Source organism: Eleginops maclovinus, chromosome 18 (assembly GCF_036324505.1).
Source record: "Eleginops maclovinus isolate JMC-PN-2008 ecotype Puerto Natales chromosome 18, JC_Emac_rtc_rv5, whole genome shotgun sequence".
Taxonomy (NCBI): Eukaryota; Metazoa; Chordata; class Actinopteri; order Perciformes; family Eleginopidae; genus Eleginops; species Eleginops maclovinus.
This window is the reverse complement of record NC_086366.1, coordinates 11,940,178-11,963,336: the sequence shown is the minus strand read 5'-3', so window position 1 is coordinate 11,963,336 and position 23,159 is coordinate 11,940,178. Positions and strand designations below refer to the sequence as shown.

General features: G+C 41.1%; 2 protein-coding genes across 4 annotated transcripts in view; both read right to left on the bottom strand.

The window, feature by feature from the left end:
• Positions 1-7,496, bottom strand: part of kmt2a (lysine (K)-specific methyltransferase 2A) — a 36,806-nt gene extending 29,310 nt beyond the window's left edge. Inside the window, 1 exon segment of the mRNA XM_063906433.1 lies at positions 7,251-7,496. Coding sequence (XP_063762503.1) covers positions 7,251-7,496 — 246 coding nt within the window.
• Positions 7,497-9,493: 1,997 nt separating this feature from the next.
• Positions 9,494-22,443, bottom strand: ube4a (ubiquitination factor E4A (UFD2 homolog, yeast)). Of its 3 annotated transcripts, none has more exons than XM_063907209.1 (20): positions 22,358-22,443; positions 20,984-21,147; positions 20,631-20,807; positions 17,757-17,869; positions 17,467-17,619; positions 17,181-17,340; positions 16,889-17,091; positions 16,537-16,728; positions 16,119-16,452; positions 15,820-15,946; positions 15,353-15,660; positions 14,709-14,841; positions 14,386-14,576; positions 14,064-14,164; positions 13,347-13,460; positions 12,859-13,033; positions 12,576-12,756; positions 12,298-12,445; positions 11,539-11,696; positions 9,494-11,336 (listed from the first exon to the last, which is right to left on the bottom strand). In XM_063907209.1, the coding sequence occupies exons 2-20, from the start codon at positions 21,105-21,107 to the stop codon at positions 11,201-11,203; spliced, it is 3,228 nt and encodes a 1,075-aa protein (XP_063763279.1). In that variant the 5' UTR covers positions 21,108-21,147; positions 22,358-22,443; the 3' UTR covers positions 9,494-11,200. The 3 variants fall into 3 exon arrangements, with proteins under 3 accessions (XP_063763279.1, XP_063763280.1, XP_063763281.1); XM_063907210.1 differs by lacking the exon at positions 22,358-22,443 and adding an exon at positions 22,121-22,269; XM_063907211.1 differs by lacking the exon at positions 22,358-22,443 and adding an exon at positions 21,946-22,063.
• Positions 22,444-23,159: the final 716 nt, after the last annotated feature.

Below are 23,159 nucleotides of genomic sequence, written 5' to 3'. Positions count from 1 at the left end.
GTTGCACATGTAACTTTCTAAAATACTGAATTAAATGTATTATTGTACCTTTTGACCTAATTTTGAATGAAATTTGAACTGTAAAAGTGGTATGTACAGTGTCTGTACATCAATCGTTCCTCTCATATCTCAGTAAAGCTTTGAAATATGCAACAGAGAAACCACTGGAGGAAGATTAAAAATCTTCAGCATGCTGATCCGGGCCACTCCTTCTTGCAATCAGTGTGTGTTTAAGAGTGGAGGTGAGCATGTCATTTCATCATCTTTATTTATAGCAGCGTGTGGGGATGCAGTCGAGGTCTCGTTGGCCCAGTTTGTAGAGCAGCTGCTATCTAAAGTGTAGTCCATGTAATGTGTGCACATGCGAACTGATTTGTACCAGCTATGAGTCATACAATATATAACTGATCTTAAATGTGTCTGAAACACGCTCACTTTGGAATCTAATTAATATTAAAACCAATAATGTGTGCTACAGAGCTGCCTCTTTCATCTGTTACATATCAACAAACAACAATAACAGACAGTCCATACTGCTGGTTATCCTGGCAGGCAGTACTGATGTCAGCATCCACCACTCCTCATCTCCTAAGGCTTCTCTCTCTCCTCTTCCCCTCTCATCAGTATATTAGGAGCGTCCCCTCCTCTCTGAGCAAGGCTTTGCTCTTGGTGTTGTTGCAGAGCAGAGGGGGGCGGAGTACCAATGGCCAGCTCTGACTCGCTGTAATAGTGCGAGTAACCGTCAATGACATCACAGCATGTATTGAGCGGGCTGCACAGGTCCGTGTGCACACACTCTGATACATGCGCACATGTACCTCCTGAATCTGTCAACGGCACGTGCCACGCGGTTGGAGGAAGAAAAAAAGCATGCATACCCTGCGCGTGAACTGCACAGCAAGATGTAAACAAGCAGAACACAGAAGCGAGGATGCGGGGGAGGGGAGCACAGGCGAGGCAAGCAAGCAAACATGAGTGAAAAAAAGGAGGACCGTGGGAGGAGGTTGACGAGGAGAGGAGGAAAAAAGACAAGGAAGCAGCATCTTGACCACATGCACCATCAACAACAGAGGGAGCGCAGTCGTCTCCTGGGAGTATTGAGGATGAAAGGGGTTTGGGGTTTCAACGGTTTCAACATGCTCATGCAGAAGCTTGCCAAATCCCAATCTAAACAGGCCTCCCACACACTACAAGCCTCCTCTCTCCTTCCCTGCCATGCTCCCAAACACATATTCAGTCAGTCACTCATTGCTCGCTCGTTTGCATCCCGCCCACTGGCTGCTGAGCACAGAGCAGCAGCGTGTGAAACACCAGGCTCACCATGAGCACAGTAGTAGGGCAGACACAGGGAGGTAACTTTAAGAAGTAAACAAACACTGTAGTACACTAGCAAGGTATGGTTCACATACTACCTTTCTTTGCCAGATGCGGGCGGTAAAAAGGTTACTGGAAGGACCAGAGCTTCTCTTTGCTCCTTTCTATTTGATAAGCTGAAGAGTTCACAAAAATACAATTTCTTCTTCTGAATTTTCTGGCTTTTGCTGTCAGTCTCAGTTTCACATCTCATGTTACTTATCAATGTAAAAAATACTTTATTGGAATCACTAAAACATGGGAGAAAAAATATACCAGTCTGAGTCATTGCAGAAGCCACATTAGCATTTGTTGAGATGATGACTGGGACTGTCCCTGAAGGTTTGAGACGGATGTGAATTTGGTTGGCGGGTACATCTATACAACATTTTGCTGCTTTGTCTCACTCTGAGTATGCTTACAGGACTTTTACTGTCTTTCAAGACAACATTTAGGAGAACTCAAACTGGTCATAGGTAATGGGTACAAGTTGTTTTCAGAAATGCAACTTAATAATTAAGGAATATAAGCATTGATTAACATTCATTTTAACAACCACAGCGAGTCCTCATTAGGGAAAGTTTGTGCACACAGCTCTAACCTGCATATGCTCATAAAAGCTGTATTGACATAAAGCCTATACATTTTCGGAGTCAGAGGATTAAAAACAAACCAAATACCGGAAGCCGATAAGATCAAGTTTATAAACCAAAAAAAAACTGAAGCGGAAACAGCTGACCATGTCTGCAAATGATCTTGCAGTGCAAAAATGGTGGATTAACATTTAAACCTTATATATTTGGGCAACATCAGTTACTCCTAATGGCTTTATCCACACATCCTGAGATTGGTTCAACTTAGTAACTATAAAAAAAATAAAAACTGAAGTATACCTGTGAGTCCTATCTTATCTTAGTTTGATAAACAGATAAAAATATAAGATTCTTTCAAGGATCAATTTAACACTACTTTTAACTCAGTCACTCAGTTTGTTGTTATGTTGTACTCTTTGGTACTTTTTATAAAAACTCCACAACACCTAAATCTACTTGTCCTAAAGGGAACAGTGACAGTCAAACCACAATCTATACTTAACCCCCACCCACTCACCCAAAAATACATTTTATTCTTACGCCTTGTTTCCAAATAGATCTCTTTAAGTATTGCCTCATATTTGTTGAAAAGTTGCTTGGTGTTGATAGTCAAATTGTGTTAATGTATAAACAAACGTAAACACTTTCCTTAAGAGTAATGTTTGCATAACCCCCTTATTAACCGCATGATACAGAGTGTGCAACTTTTAAGTGAACATTTATGAATCAACATCCCAATTATCTCTTTGTATTAGCAAGAAAGTATATTCAATAATCATTTTTTTAAATATAATTTGAAGTAAACTATAATATAATTAAGACCTTTAATGCATAAATCTTAGTAAAAGAAAGTTACCTTTTTTATGCAAACAGAACCGTGGGATCTGCATTTTCATTAACATTCCCCAACATTAAAACATAACACAAAATGAACTACTGTGATGGGATATTATTTTACAGTAAAACAAAAGGGCTAAATTGATTTAAAAAGTTGAAGTTTTAACTTTGAGACAGGTTGACAACAAAACAGGGGAAGGAAAGGGATGAGTTGAATGTGACTGAGTGGAGGGATGTAAGAGAACACATCGTAAGATATCCCTTGTAGTCTGAAAACAACGTTTTCCGTACACAATCCTGGAAGATTACACACTGATGCATCATCCCTTCCTGTAAAGGCAAATTGGCGATGAGCTCATACTCCTATATGACCCTCCGATGACACATTTCTAAAAAAGGCCACAGAGGACATCCAATAATCACTCTAACTAGATACTACCAAGTATACAAATAAGCAAATATGAGTAATACTAAAAGGCATGTGTGTGAAAGACACTTCTCAGAAAATGTTGTTTCCTCTAACAGATGAAACACACTTTGCACTGCTTTGTAAGCCCTGTCAGCCCCAAGCAAAAGGTGGACATTTGTTTTTTCAAGTGTCCAAACAGTAAGTGTAACTGTTTCACATTTGTTCAACAGCACACAGACCAAAACAAACACCCTCCAGGGCAAGATGACTCCTCCTGCTATCCCTCACACCTAAGGACAGTCAACGGACAAAGACAACATAGATTGGCATGTGCTCACGGTTTCTCTTTAGTTCTCACGCACACACACACACACACACACACACACACACACACACACACACACACACACACACACACACACACACACACACACAGTAACACTCACAGGGGCTGGCAGAAACACACACACTCAACCCCTCCTACCCACCCATGCAAGCAGCTTGAATTTAAGTTCTAATCAAACTAAAGACAAAAAAGACACGCCTACTCCTGAGTGCAATAAGGGGCATAAAGTCTGAGGGACACCCCTACCCCTACCACCTTACACACACACATACACAAAGAGTAAGAAAGACAACACAATTGCCGCCTTTCTCCCAGTCAGGCAACTCCTAAAGCATTCTGCTGTTGCCGAATAAAGCCATGGATGGGAGGGTCTGTGACTAATTCTCCTCCCAGCGTTGTCCCGTTGGGAAGAGGGGGGTCGCCCCGCACTCTTTGATATCCCTGCCTGTGCTCTTTCAGCCGCCCGCACTTTGTGAGAGCTAGAATAAAAGCAGACACAAAGCTTCCTGCTCCAATCCACACGCTGTCTCGGGGATGGGTAAGCGGGGGGGGGGGGGGGGGGTTCCATTTAAATAGGCCAAACACCTGCTGGACTGAAGCCCCTTCCGCTCAAACACACTATTTCTCTCAAACCAGTGAAGCACAGAGATGATTGGGTTTAAACATCTATTCAGCAGCACTTTTGTATGAGCGATTAAACATTGGTAATGATCTGTGAGTGGAATGCATGCAGCAGAAGGCATGATATAAAAAAGGGGAAAAAAGGGAAATGATGCAGTCTGATGATGTGGACAGTGAGTTGAGGTTTCGATGGTAGGGGTGATAAGGTCACGTCTGCAACAAAAATATCTACATCGACTTCATGCAGCACCAAAAAAGCCGGATCAAGAAAATTAATTCCCTACACACATACAAAAGCTAACAAATGATTTCATTTAGACAGCTACAGCTGACAAGCACCCTTTTGAGCCACCCCAATAGGCTTAGTAATCCATTCCAAAGTGGCAGCTGTCAGAAGAAAAGTTGCTCTGCTTCTCAGACGGGGTTGTGTTTGTCTGAAGTGGATTTGGGTCTTTCTTCCTGGATGGAAGAAGGAGGGGTGGCCAAGTGTCCGGCTGGCGCTCTGTTCAGGGTTGCCCTATGGGCTCAGCAGGCTGCAGTGAGCCTGAACAATCCTGCTCTGCTCTGGCCAGACAGACACCACACTGCCCATCAATAAAATCACCATGCTGTGTCTGCAACTCCCATAGGTTTCAGGCTCCATGGGGATTCAATGGCCCAGTCGGTCTTCATACATCCCAAATACTGCTTAACTCTCATTCACCGGAGGATAAGAAGGCAGCACTCTTTAGAAATTTAAAAAGCAATTTGCTTAAACAGGCTAGTTTCACGTCACATTAATGTTTCTCTGAAATATCATGGGATGTTAAGTACACATGTATGCATTTAAAAATAAAGGAAGTCCCCACACTGCGTATGACATTTTGAAATCATTGAAGTTGCAATGGATTGTAATGTCTGTGTATACACACATCCCAACTACTGTTAATCTCAATCATTTTCAGTCTTTCAAAGAAGATAGTGTAGGAGGGACTTTATTTAAACACACAATTGATATATCAAGTAAAACTTGTATCAACTAAATCAACATGCTGTTTCCACAATCTGCACGCTCCTATATAATTCTAGTTCCATACATTTATTGTTGCCTACAAACATCCAAATACAGATGTGTTGCCATTATTGACAGTATTGATCATTAAGGGGTTGGAATGACTCATAGAATAGTTACTTAAGAATTGATTGGCTCATATATATGATATTCTAAAAAAAAAAAAATGTTTCTCAAGCATAGTGTAAAAAATGATTTGAATACATCCAAAATGTGTTTAAATAATCTACTACCAAGCTATAATATGTTTTATTATACTCTCAAAACAATTATTCAAAACCCGTTTTCTAATATTCACAATATATAAAATGGAATATCTAACTAGTAAGCATGCAAATACTGCTGCGCTACAACCAAATAAGCAGTCTGTGGAGCAGTGGAGTTACTGGTAAACATCACCACACAGTGTACTCCCACTGCAATGAACGCATGCTGCTCATCATGGAAGAGGAAGATGGTAGTTCGCTAAGGCGAACACACCCCCACATCACACGGCCCGTCAAGAAGGGGCTCGTTGTTATTGTAGACAGCCCTGCATGCGCTCTGTCACTAGAAAGTCTCGTTTCTCTAATAAAAACGAGGCGATTCACACACTAAACCCTGCCGATATACTCTAAGTTTAGCATCGCAACACATAAGATAGTGGTTTTGAGAATCTGGCAGTGTATCTGATGGCTTCTCCAAGCATGATAAAACCGATATTATTTTGGTAATAGCTCCGTACTGGCTGTGTAGAGAAGGGGAAAACATGTCCACCTCCCATTTTCCTATGCATCAGCAATAGCCCGAATGGCTAGCGTGGCGGAGTGCGTAGCATGGTAGCTGTCCTAGCTTAACACCAAACAGCAATGGTAATGATTTAGTTTTGTGCATGATATCCGCCAACTTTGGCTACGATACGTTAACCCGCTACGTAGCAAAATGCAGACCGGGGGTAAACACAGCAACCTCCCGAGCAAACCTGCAACTTTAACACCGCTTACGACAGCATAATAATGGTGTAGTTGTAGCTATGTGGAGACAGCTAGCCTGCGAGCTAACCAATCAGCTATGTTAGCCAAGCTTCGCTATAAGGTTGACACCTCAATGCAAACAGCCAGCATTTCAGTTCTTGTTGTTAATACTAAGATATTTTTATTTGGCTAAAATGTTTTAACATGAAAACCAAAACAAGTAGTGGTTAATTAAAAACACTTTCTGGGGTTACGTTGCAGACAGACGCTAAATTCACGTTAGCTTTTTACAAACCACAATTGTGGACCTCCTTAAAGTTGACATATCTTGTTTTCAAACATATTACACGTTATCTTGAAGGACCCGTGCTATAACACCACAATGAACCCTCGTTATTACACATACACCGATGTTTATTTCATATTTCACTGTAAAAAACAATATTATTGCTAAAACGGGATGATAACTTTCACTGTGTTGATGTACATGAATTACAAGGGGAACATGCTCAGCCTTAAAGGCTTCACGTCAAGCTAATGTCAAGAAACTAACTAGTACACCATTTGTAACAGCTCAGTTACATACTTAGTGTTGGTCATATATAATAGCCTATAATGTGTTAGGTGTTTATTGTATTGCATGTTTTAATTAAGTAGATAACACCAGTGTTTCTCTACAGTGTTTTGGTCGGGTTAGCAGACCAACGTTAGCACCAGTCCAATAAGCTGTGTGGATGTAGCCTGTCCTCACACTCCTCTGAGGGGAAGAAAACTTTATTTCCAGTAGGACCGTTGAGACTATACATCTGAGAACCATTGGGTGTTTGTGTTGTAACCAAAGTCAACGTTATAACGCCTTACTGTAGAGTTTAAGGCCACACAACCAACTCAAAGTTAACTGAGCATCCTGGAAATGACAAGTTTGCTCACAGTCACACTTAACGTTATGAGGAGGAAAGATGGTCAACGGTTGGGCAGAGTAACCGTTAGCCGTTCATCTGAAATGGGCTCTCTGTATAACCCGTGCCCGGCATTGGTCTAACCGATGCTCCCGGGTTACAATGATGCTGTCCGGTCCTGTGCTTACCTCCCCGCTGCTCGAGTCACTCGATTCCCCCAAAACATCCCGAAATTTCTGCAGGTTGCTCCCGATAACCGAAGAGACCTGTAGTGCAGCATCAAACCCGGGTCCGAGCCCAGCTGCGATAGGGTGGGCTCCAGAGACATTCCGCAGAGAGGCAGTAACCCTAATTCGGCCCGCTCTCCTCCCGGTACCGGAGTTGCAGCTCCCTCCGGGCCGAGCGGGGAACCGCCACCGACAGCTGTGCGCCATTTTACACTCTCTGCCTGTCTGCCCTGCGATCAGAGATACCTCGGTGGGCGGAACCCTAACCCAGCACTCCACATAAACAACCTCTACCACAGCGCTGCGCTCTCACTGGCCGACACGTCGTTATGCAGGTTGCGGGGCGGAACTGAAGTAACCCCGACAATGCATTTTCTCAGTGGCCCTGTTCAGACTCTGCATGTGTGAATCCAAATCAGGTTTAGGGGCTTTGCCCGGGAAAGGAGCCTCGCACTTGAATCGCAAACAAGAACAAGACCGTTAGCTTACTATGTTGTTTCCTAAACAAGGATATTAAAACGCTTTTTCATGAAATGCAGACAAACAATACCGCAACAGAAGAAAACTATATTATATGCATTATAATAGTTACCTGTATTAAACCAGGGGCGTTGCAATAAATCCTTCATCCCATGGAAGAGTATTGCTCTGCTCCTCCAATCCCTTAAACACCATCACACTTGGTATTTTTAAGAATAGAAGTTTTCTCTCTTTTTAAATCTGCTCTGAAATGCATGAAGCTAGAAAAAGTCTGTGACCTGGTGCCTGCAGCCCCAGCCAGGGTTTATGGACATGGCCCCAGGTGTGATCCTTCACAAAGTCACAATTCACTTGAACTTCATTTCTGACAGGTAGCTCAATATCAGTATACAATTGATAATAAAAACAAGAAAAACGTTGCAGATTACACATCCACAGTGGTTAACACAGGATGTTAAAGACGTTAGTTTCAATGTTTCTAATTGAAGAGCAATACTGGGTCCCTTTCGTAAGCTTAGTTAGTGTCATTATATTTTTGAAAATATTAATTATCACATACATTTGAACACAAAATTCCCAAGCAAGGAATAAAAGATGAGATTAATATAGACACAAATATACAACGAGCACTTGAGGAATTTGAGCTTGAGTGAGTTTCTCTATGCATCAAGCTTTTTTATTTTTTATTTTCAATCAAGCCAAAAGTGTTTCTCGATTGTAATTAATAGGGATTGTTAGGTTAAATGTTCAAGTTTATGATGTTAACTACAATAGAAAGTTACAACCAGGAGCAGCTCCAAGCACTAATATAGAGGACAAGAGTGGCTCAAAAGAAATTAGATTGAGCTCTTAAAGATGTGAGAATTGTTAGTACATACAGAACAAGGGTGGCCCTGGCTCTGAAAAATGTCACACATACTTAAATGCTTAAATTTCCTGACATATAGCCATCACTACTATACAAGCTGTTTGGAAATAACCTGGAGACATTATATAGTAAGTTAAGGACCCTCAAACCTGAGACCCAGTTGGTATTATTGAAAGATTAAATATTCTCATAATATTACCTCAACATTGTTCTTAACTAACGACATGTACTAAATAAAACTATACTACTAAATCATCTATATTTATATTTAATATTTTGAATTAATCTTTTGATCTTGTCTGATAGCAAAAACACACACAAGTATGTCGCAATGTATTTGTACTATATCCAAAGGAGAGCATTGCAACGTTTTATATAACGCACATTAGTTTTATTTATTAATCATAATGTACATCCAAAATAAACATTTTATAGTCACAATTAAAACAAAAATATTGCATTATAATTTAACCTATGTTATCATTCAGGTGGTAGATATTCAACATACAGTATGAGGGCATGCCAACAAATACATAGTCTTTCTGACCTTTTGCCATTTTTTACAGCCACACTCGATTTTAAATTAAAACCCTTTAATTGAAAAAGTTACTAAAAAAAAGTCATCTTATTCTGTTCCTTCTCCAATATTCTACCCATAGCTCCCTGTCGCCCTAAAGAAACAAACTCGTAATTATTTCTCTTTAGTATGAAATAAGTCAGATCCTCATTCACTGACAATAACTGCAAGGCTCTTGGTTTTAGGCACCGATCTGTTATTGACCCATTGATCTTTGTTTGCCCATATGTTAAAATAAATGAGTAAATTAGTTCAAAATGAAAGATCAGGATGAATCAGTTAATCTGGTGAATGTTTATTCAAAGAGTGATAATAATGAATAAATACACTGCCAGTCAAAGATTATTGAACACCCTATTACTTAGCTTTTTTTATAGGTTTTGATCCAAATAAGTGATCATTGTAACAACCTTAAAATCAACAAAATTAAGGGTTGTGAGTGAATTTAGAAAATATTGGGATCTTTAAACATATTTGTAATAAACTAGCTGAATATCATTTCATAAATGTATGTTTCGCCTCTGTGAAGCAACATCAGCAAATGTCGAGTCTTGCTGTGTCTCTACATTATTATTAAAACTAGGCTTTGGAGATGTATTTTTAAGCATATTTCTGCAACTGCATGGCTTCTTTTTTTTTACATTTGTCTGACTTTGTGGGCAGTTTAGGTTCATTTGATGACATTTTAAAAACAGTTTCCAAGTTTGAACAAGTCCAATTTGAATTTGAAATCATTGTTTTGATACTTTTCTTGCCTTTTTGTGCTAGTTATATTGTGGCCCGGATAACTGTGACTCTCCAAATGGCACTTCAGAGATTTTACACAAGGAGGAGTTTAATGTCCTGAAGAGTACTCAGTGAAATGAATTGTATTATGTCTCTTGTTGCTCTGAAGGGAGCTTTCTAAAGTCTGAGACAATTTTTACTTACAAATTGCGAGCAAAAATGTGTTATCCAAGAACTAACACACTCTTTGTTTGCATTCTAAGGGTGCCCATCTCAACAATGTTAATTAGTATTAGTTTGTGGGATTTTAGTTAGACTGGCCCCCAATAGAACATAGGTTTTAAATTAGTATGATTACTGTGTAACTTAAACACAGTTTAAATCCTTATCCAACAACCCATTAGGAAGCAAGCTCTCAGATCCTAATGAGATCTGTAATTACGGCTTGATTAAAGGCAGGTACACTTGAAGATGCAAAGACACTTAGATATATAGGTTAAAATACAGAAACGTTGTACACTGTATGGTTTTGTGCTTTGGTGTGCGTATTATAGTGAACAGGATTTGAAATATCTCCATCTTAATTTATATTATCTCCACTAAAGTAACAGTCACACAAATCTTTAGTTTTATCTTTGCTGTTGCCTTTAATTGCTGATTTTATTTACAATGCTGCTTGAGACTTAACTAGATACGATGAAACATTGGGTGTTCAAGAACTTTAAGAGGCAGTGCTTTTTTTCATGAAGTTGAAATCAAGTTGAAATAATAACAATTCCAGCCATGTTCTGCCTTAAGAGTTCCCAGAAATACTTACCTTGCAGTATAAAATCTGGTTAGGGCCAGCTGGTCAGCCAGGAGTTCATATAGGACATTCAACAAGTCCTGTTGAAACTGATGCTTCTGGCTACAGTTCTGATTGTAATAATAAGCTAATTAATACACAGTATTCAGGGAGAGAGATCAGCGGGTGCATCATGGTACCATGGGGCATCATGGGATCAAACAGCTACTGCGTGGATTGGTATGGATTTTGAAGTCGTCACCAGCCTGTGGGCTACAGTTTGCCTGGACAGTTTTTCACAGAGGGAATCCACGGAGCGTGAAGGCTGCATGTAAAGGCTAATGCAATGTTAGTCTGAAGAAATCCACAGAGGCAAGCACAACATGGATTAGCCAAGAAGCAGAGGAGCACGCTAGATGTAAGCTGTGAAGGAAAACAGGGATGCAGTCATTGTTTATCACAGCAAGGTTTCGCAGCTAGCCACTGGGTCCCAGCTGCTGCCTCTCCTGCTTATGCTTATCCAGCCACTGTAAGATCTGCTGCTTGAGTTCCTCGTTTGGCCTGATCTGGTCCATGGTCAGAGGACTGCGGTTGAAAGGGTCTGTCTGGTCACTGCGAGGAGGACATGTGTACAAATGAATGGCCATGTATTTGACTCGTGCGTACCAAAGTTTCCTTTTAAGTTTACAGTAATCGTTAAAAGCGATGCACCAGATAACAATTAAGATATACAGTAACAATTTCACAGCATACAGGAAGACAAATAAAGACAATCATTTCAGGTAATTCTTGTGCTTTGTAGGAAGTAACCTACCTGAGGAGATGCCTTGCTATAGTTGAGCGGTCAACTGTGACACTGGAGGAAGGGAGGAGGACCGGGTCGAGCATCAGCGTGGACATGATGGGATCCAGGAACTCATCAGGGGCATCTGCATACGTCTCTTCTTCCTGCTGCTGTCTGTCTGCATGGGGCTGAAAGAGAGGTACAATGACAATGAATATTTTGTAGGGTTTAACCTCTCTTTAGCACAGTGAACATTGCAAAGAGTCATAAAAAAAGTCTGAGTCTGGGTTCCCAATTCTTTTCTAGGCGTTATTTTCCAGGCCTAACATACATTTGAAACCATTTCTTCCAGTCAAAGATAAATAACCAACCTACAACTATAGCTATATATAGCCTACTAAACAAGTAGCAAGCAGGTTAACTTTACAACTGAACCATACCTGCTCAACAATTTTACTGTTTGAAACAAGTTAGAAAGAAAGCTTGTCATGTAATGTCATCCAACCTGCATGACTGGGCTTGAGGAAGGGTTCACAGCGTTTCAACAACAAGTGAGAGTAGCCTGTTCAAAAATACTCCTGTCCATAAACCAAACGTTGGATCTGATGTGATCCTGAACATAACATAGACCATTAGGATGCGAATCGTATGGCTTTGTTACCCTTAATTAATTAGTTCTTAACTTAAAATATTCAAATTTTGAAATCATTTTCAACCATCTTTTTCAATGACTGGAAATTGGGCAATAGTTTTCCAGTATCTGGGGTGACCCTGCAAGTCAAAAGACACCTTTATTTTATCAGCAAGGAGTCCAAACGCCACGATCATGTCCCCTGGCTTGTTAATTTTCTTCAGCACCCTCACTGTTTGGGAGAAGAGGGTGGCAGAGTACGATCGTCCATCCTTTGGGACTGTAGCACAGAAATTCTCCTCATCACTGCCAAAGACAAACAAAAATGTATTTACAAATGAATTGGAAACCACAATAATGATCACACTCAGCGATGTGCCACAGTATTAAGGTTACGACAATAAACAAGACAATATTTACAGTGTGTACTACATACCCCAGATTCAGGTAGATGGTGCAGATGTCAGAAACAAGCTGCTGGGGCTTGAAGTCAAACTCGCTGAAGTCCTTGACTTTAAGGGCCCCCATCTTAGGGCCCACCAGGTGCTGCAGAAAATAATTCAGCATGGAGATGATCCTCTCAGCCAGGAAGGGGTGCACAAAGATACCCTTGATGTCTGGAAATGAGAACATCGTTAAAAGCAAAACACACAAGGGAGGGGTGAAGACAAACTTTAAATGGATGAATCCTGGACATGAAGAATGGAGTCTTCTCTGACCTGAGGTGAGGAAGGCCAGTGTGCCGATGGTCTCATTAGACATGATGTTGTGGAAGCGTCCCAGCTGTCCGAACATCTGCAGGCTCGACTCCTTCTCTCTCCGGGCATCGGGGGCCAGGCCTTCCCACTCTCCTCTATCCCGCTCCAACTGAAGGACCTTGATTTTACTCAAGTACTATGAGATAAGATATGTTTTTTTAAGCTAATGAAAAACTAAATAATAAGCAAGTTATTAGTCATTCATTAACATTTTCGTGGACTAAGTTATATGGCCATAATCGACAAATTCTGTGCAATATTTTGTCCTTGTGCACAGTACTTTGTGATTTGTTTTTATGCAAAGCTAACCTTAACAACAAAGTAAATGCAAAGTAAGCACAGCAAAAGATTCAATAAACACCAGACAAAAATACCATAATAGTACTTGACTATAAACAACACAATAGTAATGTAATGAAGAAGTTAATTGCGCATTTGAATGATCTTACCTGAATAGCCTCATCCAGTAAGAAGATGGCATCATTCATCAGTAGATTAAGGTACCTGAGGAACAGAGGGGGGTTCATGGCCTCCAGGTTTTCAGATGCATAGTGCGCCAAGTGCTGAAACAAGAGATGTCCAACGAAATAAAGAGCAAATTTAGATCAATCTGCTCTACAAACTACAATTTTTCAACACATAAAATCCCCTGGTGATAAACGATAGATGCCTGTTTCAGCCCTCACACTCTCCCCTGTTTTCACTCTGTCATGAATCAAGAGACCAAAGCCAATCTCTGCATTCATTGAGTGAAACAAAATGACACATCCTTGACAGTTTACCCAGGCTATTTAAGGCCGGTTTCTTTCCTCACTTCTCCTCTAGCAATAGATACAATTGTGTGACTAGTTTTTTGTTGTTCACCTTAAATCTATGTCTGCTTTTGATGATTGTCCGATCGTAAACTCTGCCAACCTGCCGATACTGGTCTTTTACCAACATTGTAATACATCGTTCCTTATTATGCCTTGAGTTGGATTTCTACCTATTTGGACAGTATGCAACATGATTAAAACAGGATTAGATAGTTTGAGAGCTCACACAAAATACATTTAAATAATTAAACCTGTGAGCCTGTATGGCCGTTAAAATAACAGACAACTATAATAAACATTGAAAGCAGTTTACTTGGATGGAAAACCACAAAGTCTCCATTTCTGTGTTACCTTGATACTCTCTCTGTAGCTCTCTTTGCCCCACATGTACTTGAGGATGGGATACATGGGTCTCCTGTAGTTGAATTTCTGTTCAAATTGATGAGGGTCACCTAATAAAAGGACCGGTAAAATAAAAGAAATCAAACATTGCTACTTTCTTTTTTCTTCAATTTCTCATTTGGATGTTAGTTTTCATCATAGGCGGCCTTGAATAAATGCATTTTTACTAGATGATTGTACTTGTGACAGCACCTGAACTGGACTTCTGAACGGGACTTTATCCAAAGCAGTTCGATGCTGCTTGCATCACTACGACTGAGGAATACAATACCTGTGAACTCGATGTCGACAAACACAGAGATGAGGGCCTCGGCCAGATGAGCTGCGTGTCTATAGGAGCAGAAGACTCTCTCTCTCTGGAACACGATTGGCTGAATAGCACCAGAAGCCACCGGCTCCATGTGGGGCATCACCGCCTCCAGGACCTCCGCGAGCTTTGCTCTTAAATGAGGGTTCTTCATCCTGTTGTTCATGCAGGACAGAAGGGATTGAAACAAATGCTCTATGGTAGTCTGCACCATTTAAAACCCATTGGATATCGATTCATCCTTTCAACTGACAACAATCGCTGATATAGTAGATGTAGTTATGTACCTCTCTATGTTTCCCATGAAGACGGTGATGAAGTTAAGAATCTGCTCCAGATTTTCTGCAGACGTCTCCAAAACATCGTCAGCAAATCGGCGCAGGAAGACGAAAAAATCTCCTAGGTTTTCTGCAAAAAACTCTGACAGAAAAGGCATACAGAAGTGATGAGTATGTTCAAAAGGAATGTTCAGCATCAATGAATCATTTTTATTTTCGTGACTAATCCCTTCCTGGCATTCACAGCTTTATTTATTTATAGATAAAATCTTGAAGTATCACCTGCATACAACCAAGAGTTAAAGGTTGTAATGCAATGGTCCTAAAATATTTGAACTGACATCTCTTTCTGAGCCTGAACCCGACAGTGAAAAAAAATATATACATTTTGAAATTAAATCTGTGTGAAATTTTAATAATTTTACATTGCAAGGTGTCGTAATTTCCTAAAGAAAGGTATTTCTATCAACCATTTTTGTTGTTGCAGGGTTTACAGAACATACTGTTTAACATGCTCCAATTAAGAGATAAAACATAAAACATGAAACAACCTGAAGAAATTCAAGCATGAAAAATTTATAGAAATTGAATTTCAGCCTCCCCTGAACCCACTGATCAATCTCAAGTCAAGTTTGAGCAGCTTTCTGACCTACCTGGTACATAGCAGAGCACAGTGTTCTGTAGGGGGGGCAGGGGAAAACTGAGTGCTACATGTTCAGGCCCCTGGTTCCCCAAACCAAGCTGAACGAGCAGGGCAGCCGTGGAAGCTTGGAGGTTAAGGCAGCATTGCAGCATGGCGGGCTGTGTGGTGGCAGCTTTGCTAGACAGGTAAACAATCATCAGACGCTCAAACTGCTCCAGGAGCTGTTCCGACATCGGGTTGCCTGATCGCTGGGCATCCTGCCATGTCACCTGGAGCCGGTGGAGAGACTGGTTCATCTTCACCATCTGCTCGTGGAGTCTGCATCGCCACAGAAGCATGGACACAAACAGAAAGAGACAGTACGGGTTAACGCTGACATATGGTGTGAACATGAGGAACACATAGGTATAATACATTTTTGCGGGGTGTGCAAAACAGTTTCTTAATGTACTTATGGAGGTTTTTGAAGGTATGTACCTATGGAAGCCAAGATGCATGGTGAGTTGTGTGAGGATGAGGTTTTCAGTCAGCAGGCTGTAGGACTGCGCAGACTCCACCGGCTGCTGAGGGGGCAGAGGGATCAGACAGGTTTCCTTGTCGAGACCTACCGTTAGAGATTGGGAATTGGGAAATGATCACTTTTTAATATGCTATAAACCTGCTATAAGCCCATTTAAGAAGACAATACACACACCAGAGCAGCTGCACTAATACTTTAATATGATGACACAATATATTTGAAATTGTAAAAGTAATATAATAATACGTATAATAACCTCTTGCGTGCACATTGCGATTCCGCCTCTCTTCCTCACTCAGCTCTTTGAGGGCGCAGTAGGTCGGGTTAAAGGTGAGCAGTTTGGGTGACCGCGGCCTACAGAAGGGCTGGCAGAGCTTCAGCAGTGCTGCACCCAAGTTTAAGAAGAATGCATCCGAAGCGTACATCTGGAAGAAAATCTCTGGCATCTGATTGGCCCATATCTTGGCCCGGCCAGCATTAGCCTGCAGACAGCCGCCCAACCACGACAGCAGCAAGTGACGCGTCTCACTAGATCGCTGGAGCAGGTTTTTCAAAATCTGGTGAAGCTTTTCATGAAACTGACCCATAAACTGTAACCAGGAGAGAAAACATTGTGAGACAATGACATGGTAGCAAATCTGACAGCAACGTCAAGCTGAACCGAGTCTCTTTACCTGGTGGATGTTGGCCTCCTGGACCTTTGTCTCCTGGGCGCTGGAGCGGGAGGGGTTCAGGAAGTAGCCATGTCCCTCCACCACACCTGGGGTTCTCAACAAGCAGGAGATACTCAACACTGTTCCCAGTAGGGTCTTCTGGTACTGCAAACCATTAGCTGGGTCTTTGGGCTGAATGTGTTCCACCAACACCTTAAAAAACAGAAAAACTGAGTGAAATGAGTCTGTTTATCTGAATATGATTATTTGATTGACCATAACTATGGTATATTACTCGCTTGGTGGTGGGCAATGAACTTTGTAGTTCTTCATTTATGGTAACATTTTTAAACATCCCTTTGTTTCTCCTGACCTTGGCAATATCTTTATGGTGGCTGAAGTAAAGCAGGACATCTAGGTAGGAGTAGAGGAGAGGCTGGCACAGATCCAGGTCTTTGATGCGTCCTTGGAAGATATCCAACACCGGTACTATCACCTCCCCGAAGGTACGTACCTCCTGGTCAGAGAGCAGGCCAGCAATGATCTCCTCCAAAAACTCAAGCACCTCTTCTGGCTCTGAAACACATCGTCTTTGTAAGGAACAGAGAAGAGTAAACTCAAGGCAAAGCTTTACCGAGGTAGGAAAGAAACAGTCGTGAACCTACGTGCTCCACGGAAACCTTCCAGCAACAAGTCCAGAAGCTGTTCGTAGATATTCTGTGTGACATAGATCTCCGGGGTGAGCAGAACTGTCCGTGTGTTGGAAACTGTCAGGTTCTTACAGCGTACAGCAAACGACAGCAACTTCTCTGGCACCTTGGTCACCTAATGCAGAGATATTCAAGTCACTGAATTATGAAAGAGCACAGGTTCTTTATCTGTTCGAATTAATGAAAGTATTTACATCTAGTAAAGTGCTACGATAACAAGTTCTGTAGGAAAAACTCGCACCTCTTCTTTGGCTCTCTGGAAACAAGCAAAGAGGTAACGGATGGCACACTTGTCTCCAGCGTCACGGTCAGCAGACAGGTTGACAGCGCTGCATGACGTCATGTAGATGAGGTGGTTCCCCGGCTCTAGCACCAGCAGACGGTTAAACAGAGCCTAAGGACACAAATCAGTCAACTTATTCACCCATACATTTTTTTTTAACATCCTTAAAATATAGAATTCCCCAGATTCTAACATTTAGTAGAAACAGGATGTGGGAAAAACACAGTGATGACATATAAAGGTCTGACCTGTTCTATGTTATCCATGTCCAGCCAGTCCTGTCCATCCAGATCTGCAGCCATCTCCTCCAGGTAAACACAGCGAGGGGGGATCCCATTACCTCCTCTCAAACTGGGGTCGCCTAGGGGTGAGAACCAGGGTCCTTAAAATAAAGTCTGCACAAATCATATTACACATAACAACTGATGAAGCTTAAAGGAACAGTTGACCATAAAAATCCAGTTTACATGTCCGCAGACACAAACAGACTCCACAGGGAGAACAATCCCAGCGTCGCTGTCACAGATGGTAATAAGACACAAAGCGATTAAATGTTTTTACCGGTTTACATCAGATTGAGGTTCACCAGAATTCATTCATGTGGAAACAGGGGGACTTTTAGCATGCATTTGCTGATCACCATGACACTCCCTAAGGTGGTCTCAGTGTTGGAGAGTCAGCAGCAAGACTTCACTGTGCAAGGATTTTGCTTTGTCTTAAAGAACGATGAGTAATTTGTTGCAGAGTTTACGGGAAATTAAACTTTCAAGTCGCTGAAGGACTGAAAATAGGACGACAGGGCAGAATTTACATGATCAGACACCTTCCTGTCTGTCTGTCTGTCTAATGTCCCTTCCACAATAGAGTAAATACTGCAGGGAAAAGTGATGAACTGGAAATGTGAAAAAGTCAATGAGGATTATCTGACTTGATTCTACAACATCGGTTCACGGCCAGAGATTCACATGGACCTCAAACTGTCATCTTTGGCATTAAAGGGAAAATAAAGCTGGGGTATGCCATCGTGATATTGCCGAAAGTACTAGTAACTACAGCGACATATCTAACCATAGTTTGACACTCTCACAGGAGTCCAACCAACGTCTAAGTTTTGTCTATTTACAGTGGGGCAAAAAAGTATTTAGTCAGCCACCAATTGTGCAAGTTCTCCCATTTAAAAAGATGAGAGAGGCCTGTAATTTTTATCATAGGTATACCTCAACTATGAGAGACAGAATGAGAAAAAAAATCCAGGAAATCACATTGTAGGATTTTTAATGAATTAATTGGTAAATTCCTCGGTAAAATAAGTATTTGGTCACCTACAAACAAGCAAGATTTCTGGCTCTCACAGACCTGTAACTTCTTCTTTAAGAGGCTCCTCTGTCCTCCACTCGTTACCTGTATTAATGGCACCTTTTTGAACTCGTTATCAGTATAAAAGACACCTGTCCACAACCTCAAACAGTCATACTCCAAACTCCACTATGGCCAAGACCAAAGAGCTGTCAAAGGAGACCAGAGACAAAATTGTAGACCTGCACCAGGCTGGGAAAACTGAATCTGCAATAGGTAAGCAGCTTGGTGTGAAGAAATCAACTGTGGGAGCAATTATTAGAAAATGGAAGACATGCAAGACCACTGCTAATCTCCCTCGATCTGGGGCTCCACGCAAGATCTCACCCCGTGGGGTCAAAATGATCACAAGAACGGTGAGCAAAAATCCCAGAACCACACGGGGGGACCTAGTGAATGACCTGCAGAGAGCTGGGACCAAAGTAACAGAGGCTACCGTCAGTAACACACTACGCCGCCAGGGACTTAAATCCTGCAGTTCCAGACGTGTCCCCCTGCTTAAGCCAGTACATGTCCAGGCCCGTCTGAAGTTTGCTAGAGGGCATTTGGATGATCCAGAAGAGGATTGGGAGAATGTCATATGGTCAGATGAAACCAAATAGAACTTTTTGGTAAAAACTCAACTCGTCGTGTTTGGAGGAGAAAGAATGCAGAGTTGCATCCAAAGAACACCATACCTACTGTGAAGCATGGGGGTGGAAACATCATGCTTTGGGGCGGTTTTTCTGCAAAGGGACCAGGACGACTGATCCGTGTAAAGGAAAGAATGAATGGGGCCATGTATCGTGAGATTTTGAGTGAAAACCTCCTTCCATCAGCAAGGGCACTGAAGATGAAGCGTGGCTGGGTCTTTCAGCATGACAATGATCCCAAACACACCGCCAGGGCAACGAAGGAGTGGCTTCGTAAGAAGCATTTCAAGGTCCTGGAGTGGCCTAGCCAGTCTCCAGATCTCAACCCCATAGAAAATCTTTGGAGGGAGTTGAAAGTCTGTGTTGCCCAGCGACAGCCCCAAAACATCACTGCTTTAGAGGAGATCTGCATGGAGGAATGGGCCAAAATACCAGCAACAGTGTGTGAAAACCTTGTGAAGACTTACAGAAAACGTTTGACCTCTGTCATTGCCAACAAAGGGTATATAACAAAGTATTGAGATGAACTTTTGTTATTGACCAAATACTTATTTTCCACAATAATTTGAAAATAAATTCATTAAAAATCCTACAATGTGATTTCCTGGATTTTCTTTTCTCATTCTGTCTCTCATAGTTAAGGTATACCTATGATGAAAATTACAGGCCTCTCTCATCTTTTTAAATGGGAGAACTTGCACAATTGGTGGCTGACTAAATACTTTTTTGCCCCACTGTATATGGGTCACAACCCTGATATGGATTGGATCTAACTTGAAAGTTTCCTGACATGAGACTAATGTTTAAATGTAACTAAAAACAAAAGTGAGAGAAAGCTCATTTAAAAAGCGAAAGAGGGAAGGCGATCTTTAAAAGCAAAAGTGAATCTTATAGAAGAGGAGGAAGTTAAACTGAAACGTTTTTTGTTGTTATTTTACAACATAATTCAATTTATATCAGTAACTTCAATGCAGACCATAGTCTCTGCTAACTCAACTAACCAGAATTGAAGCAATGACAGCTGTTGGATAGTATTTTGTCCATCATGTAGTCAATGGAACTTATGCACAGATTTTCTTTGAAAGGAGTATATGTTAAAGATCAAAGACTTGTTACTTTCCTCCTTGTACTTACTGTTGTCCAGAGTGATGAGAAATATCCTCTGGATCATGTGATTGACATTGAGCTGCTCACACAGCTCCTGCCGGGACCGGAAGGAGCGACTGATCTCTGCAACGGAGTCGTCATTTTCATCAACACTGTCCGAAACAGAGTTTTCTGACTCTGACTGGCTCTCTCCTGAGTCCTCCACTGTTGTACCAGAGACAGAGGGTAGGTATGAAAAACCATGTGGATACAATTGAGCCAAATGTTGACATGACCTTTACTTCAGTGAAATGATGTTATAAATGTGTTTATGTGTATGCATCCCTCAAAACACTGACAATATGTCTCAATCAGAGGATTGCTCGAATAACTCTACCCACGTGGTTCAGCAGACTGTTCGGGTTTCTGGCCAGATGCAAATTGCTTGGCATCAGCCAGTGAGCTGAAGAGAGCAGCGAAGGGGTTGCGGGAGATATTCTGGTTGTTGTTGCCCTGGTCAGTCATCTCATTGGGGCTCAACACTTACTCCATCCAAGATCCCGGCCTTAAGGAGCGATGCAGACAAAAAAAACTGAATGTCAATAGTACAAAGAGATTCAATTTCAGAGCAAAGGATACGGGAGCATGCAGAGAGACTAAAGAAATTCTTATGTTTTCATCAGTTTTGTTGATTTTCTTGTCAGAACACTTAAACTGAGATTCCCACAAATAATCATTCAGAAGCACCACTTTTTTTTACCAGAAAAGTGTATCTCTCTTTAAGAGTCAAGGGCCAATACGTTTACCACAGTGGGGGGCAGCCTTAAAATTAATTATCTTGATTATAGTCCAACCTGGACCTGTAAATCAGTAAAATACAAAACTGCACAACATCGGAACCTTATCATTAACAGCATGGTCCTTTTTAACCAAATTAACTGGAACTTTTGTCCCCAGCAAACCGCCTAACATTTTTACCAAATTAGGGTCACATATGCCTTTCTGCAAACATTTCCGGTCTCGGTACGTCATATTTCCTGTCTCTATTTAGGACATACTATGGTCACAATAAAATGCTGTTTTTTATCGCCTTATTTTGTGCAAGATCTTGTTTTAATTCAATTATTTGAAACGCGACAACATAATCAAGAATCAAACATATGGAAGTATAATAGTGTCAACTGCAAGGTTATCTTTCGTTAGCAGGAGCTTTAAGGAATCATAGACTAAAAACACTTTTCATATACTGTGGTAAAAGGCAAATAATACATTACAGAGATGCATTTCAACCCTGCGCAGTTCCTTCGGACGCGATTATATACTCTCATTGATGACATTCAGACGGAAGGGAATCAAAACACACCTGCTTCAACTGACAGCTAACCGAGCAGAGAACATATGTTGATCAGTGCTTTACGGCGCAACGTGTTGTCACGGTTACCCATCACCTCAAGCAGCAGCTTACAATTTAAACCAGTCCACCTTCGTGGAACTAGCTTTACAAATAGCCAGTATGATGCTTTTTCATAACATGTCACCTGTTAAACCATTTCTTAGCATTATGAGCTTCTTGGCGGTAGTTAGCTATCCAGCTAGCAGAGTTAGCTAGCAGCCCTGACCGTCCTGCATCAGTTAGCTGGTTAGCTAGTTAGCAAGCTAAGCTGTCATGGGGTCACCACGACTCTATTTCAGCACCAATAAGATAAACTGATACACGGATTCCGCTTAGTTCCTGTTTGTATAATGAATACAAACGATGACGCGGGCTGTCCTACCTGTTTGACGGGAAGAAGCGTGTTTCTGATATTAAAGAAATCGCCTCTACGAAACCAGACAGCTCCTCAGTAAACTGAAACTGTACACGTCATCAGAATGAGACGGAGCGTCTTTTGTGCTTAGTAACTTTTTACTAAACATGAATACATGATTAAAGACTCATGAATTGAATTGTTTATTTTCTGTTTCATTTACAATGCTTTACTCAATTTATTTTAAGTTTTCCCTGTGTTGTTTTAGATATTTATTTAGTTTACTACTCTGACACCCTGACAATTTTAGTATTCAACCTGCCTCCTCGCATTAGCCTTCTTCTAAAAATGAATTGTTCAATTTCAAAGACTGTGGCATGAATTGGTCTGTTTTATTTTGTATAATAATAATAATAATAATAATAATGTCATATTCCCACATTTAAAACCTTAACCCTCATGTTCGAATATTAAAGAGATTGTTTGGGTCTGTCGATAACACTTGACTTTAACTTGTCCTTGTGTATATAGAAAATAATTGGTTGCATTGTATTCACAGATAAGTAAGTGTGATTTTTAGATACATTTCACTTTTTGCTTTCTTTACTTCATCTGCATGTTGTGTGCTGTGTCTGTGATGTGTGCTCACCGTCAGCAGAGGGCATTAGCGGACTGTCTCTCTGAACAAACCATATCAAAGCCTCTTTAAATTGGCAGATGTGTCTTCGTAATAGTAAAGTTTAATGGTTAAACATCAACCTGTAATAAAGATAAAATAAGTCAAATACATACTGAAAGGCCGTCTGACTTATTTGTGACCTTAGTTAAC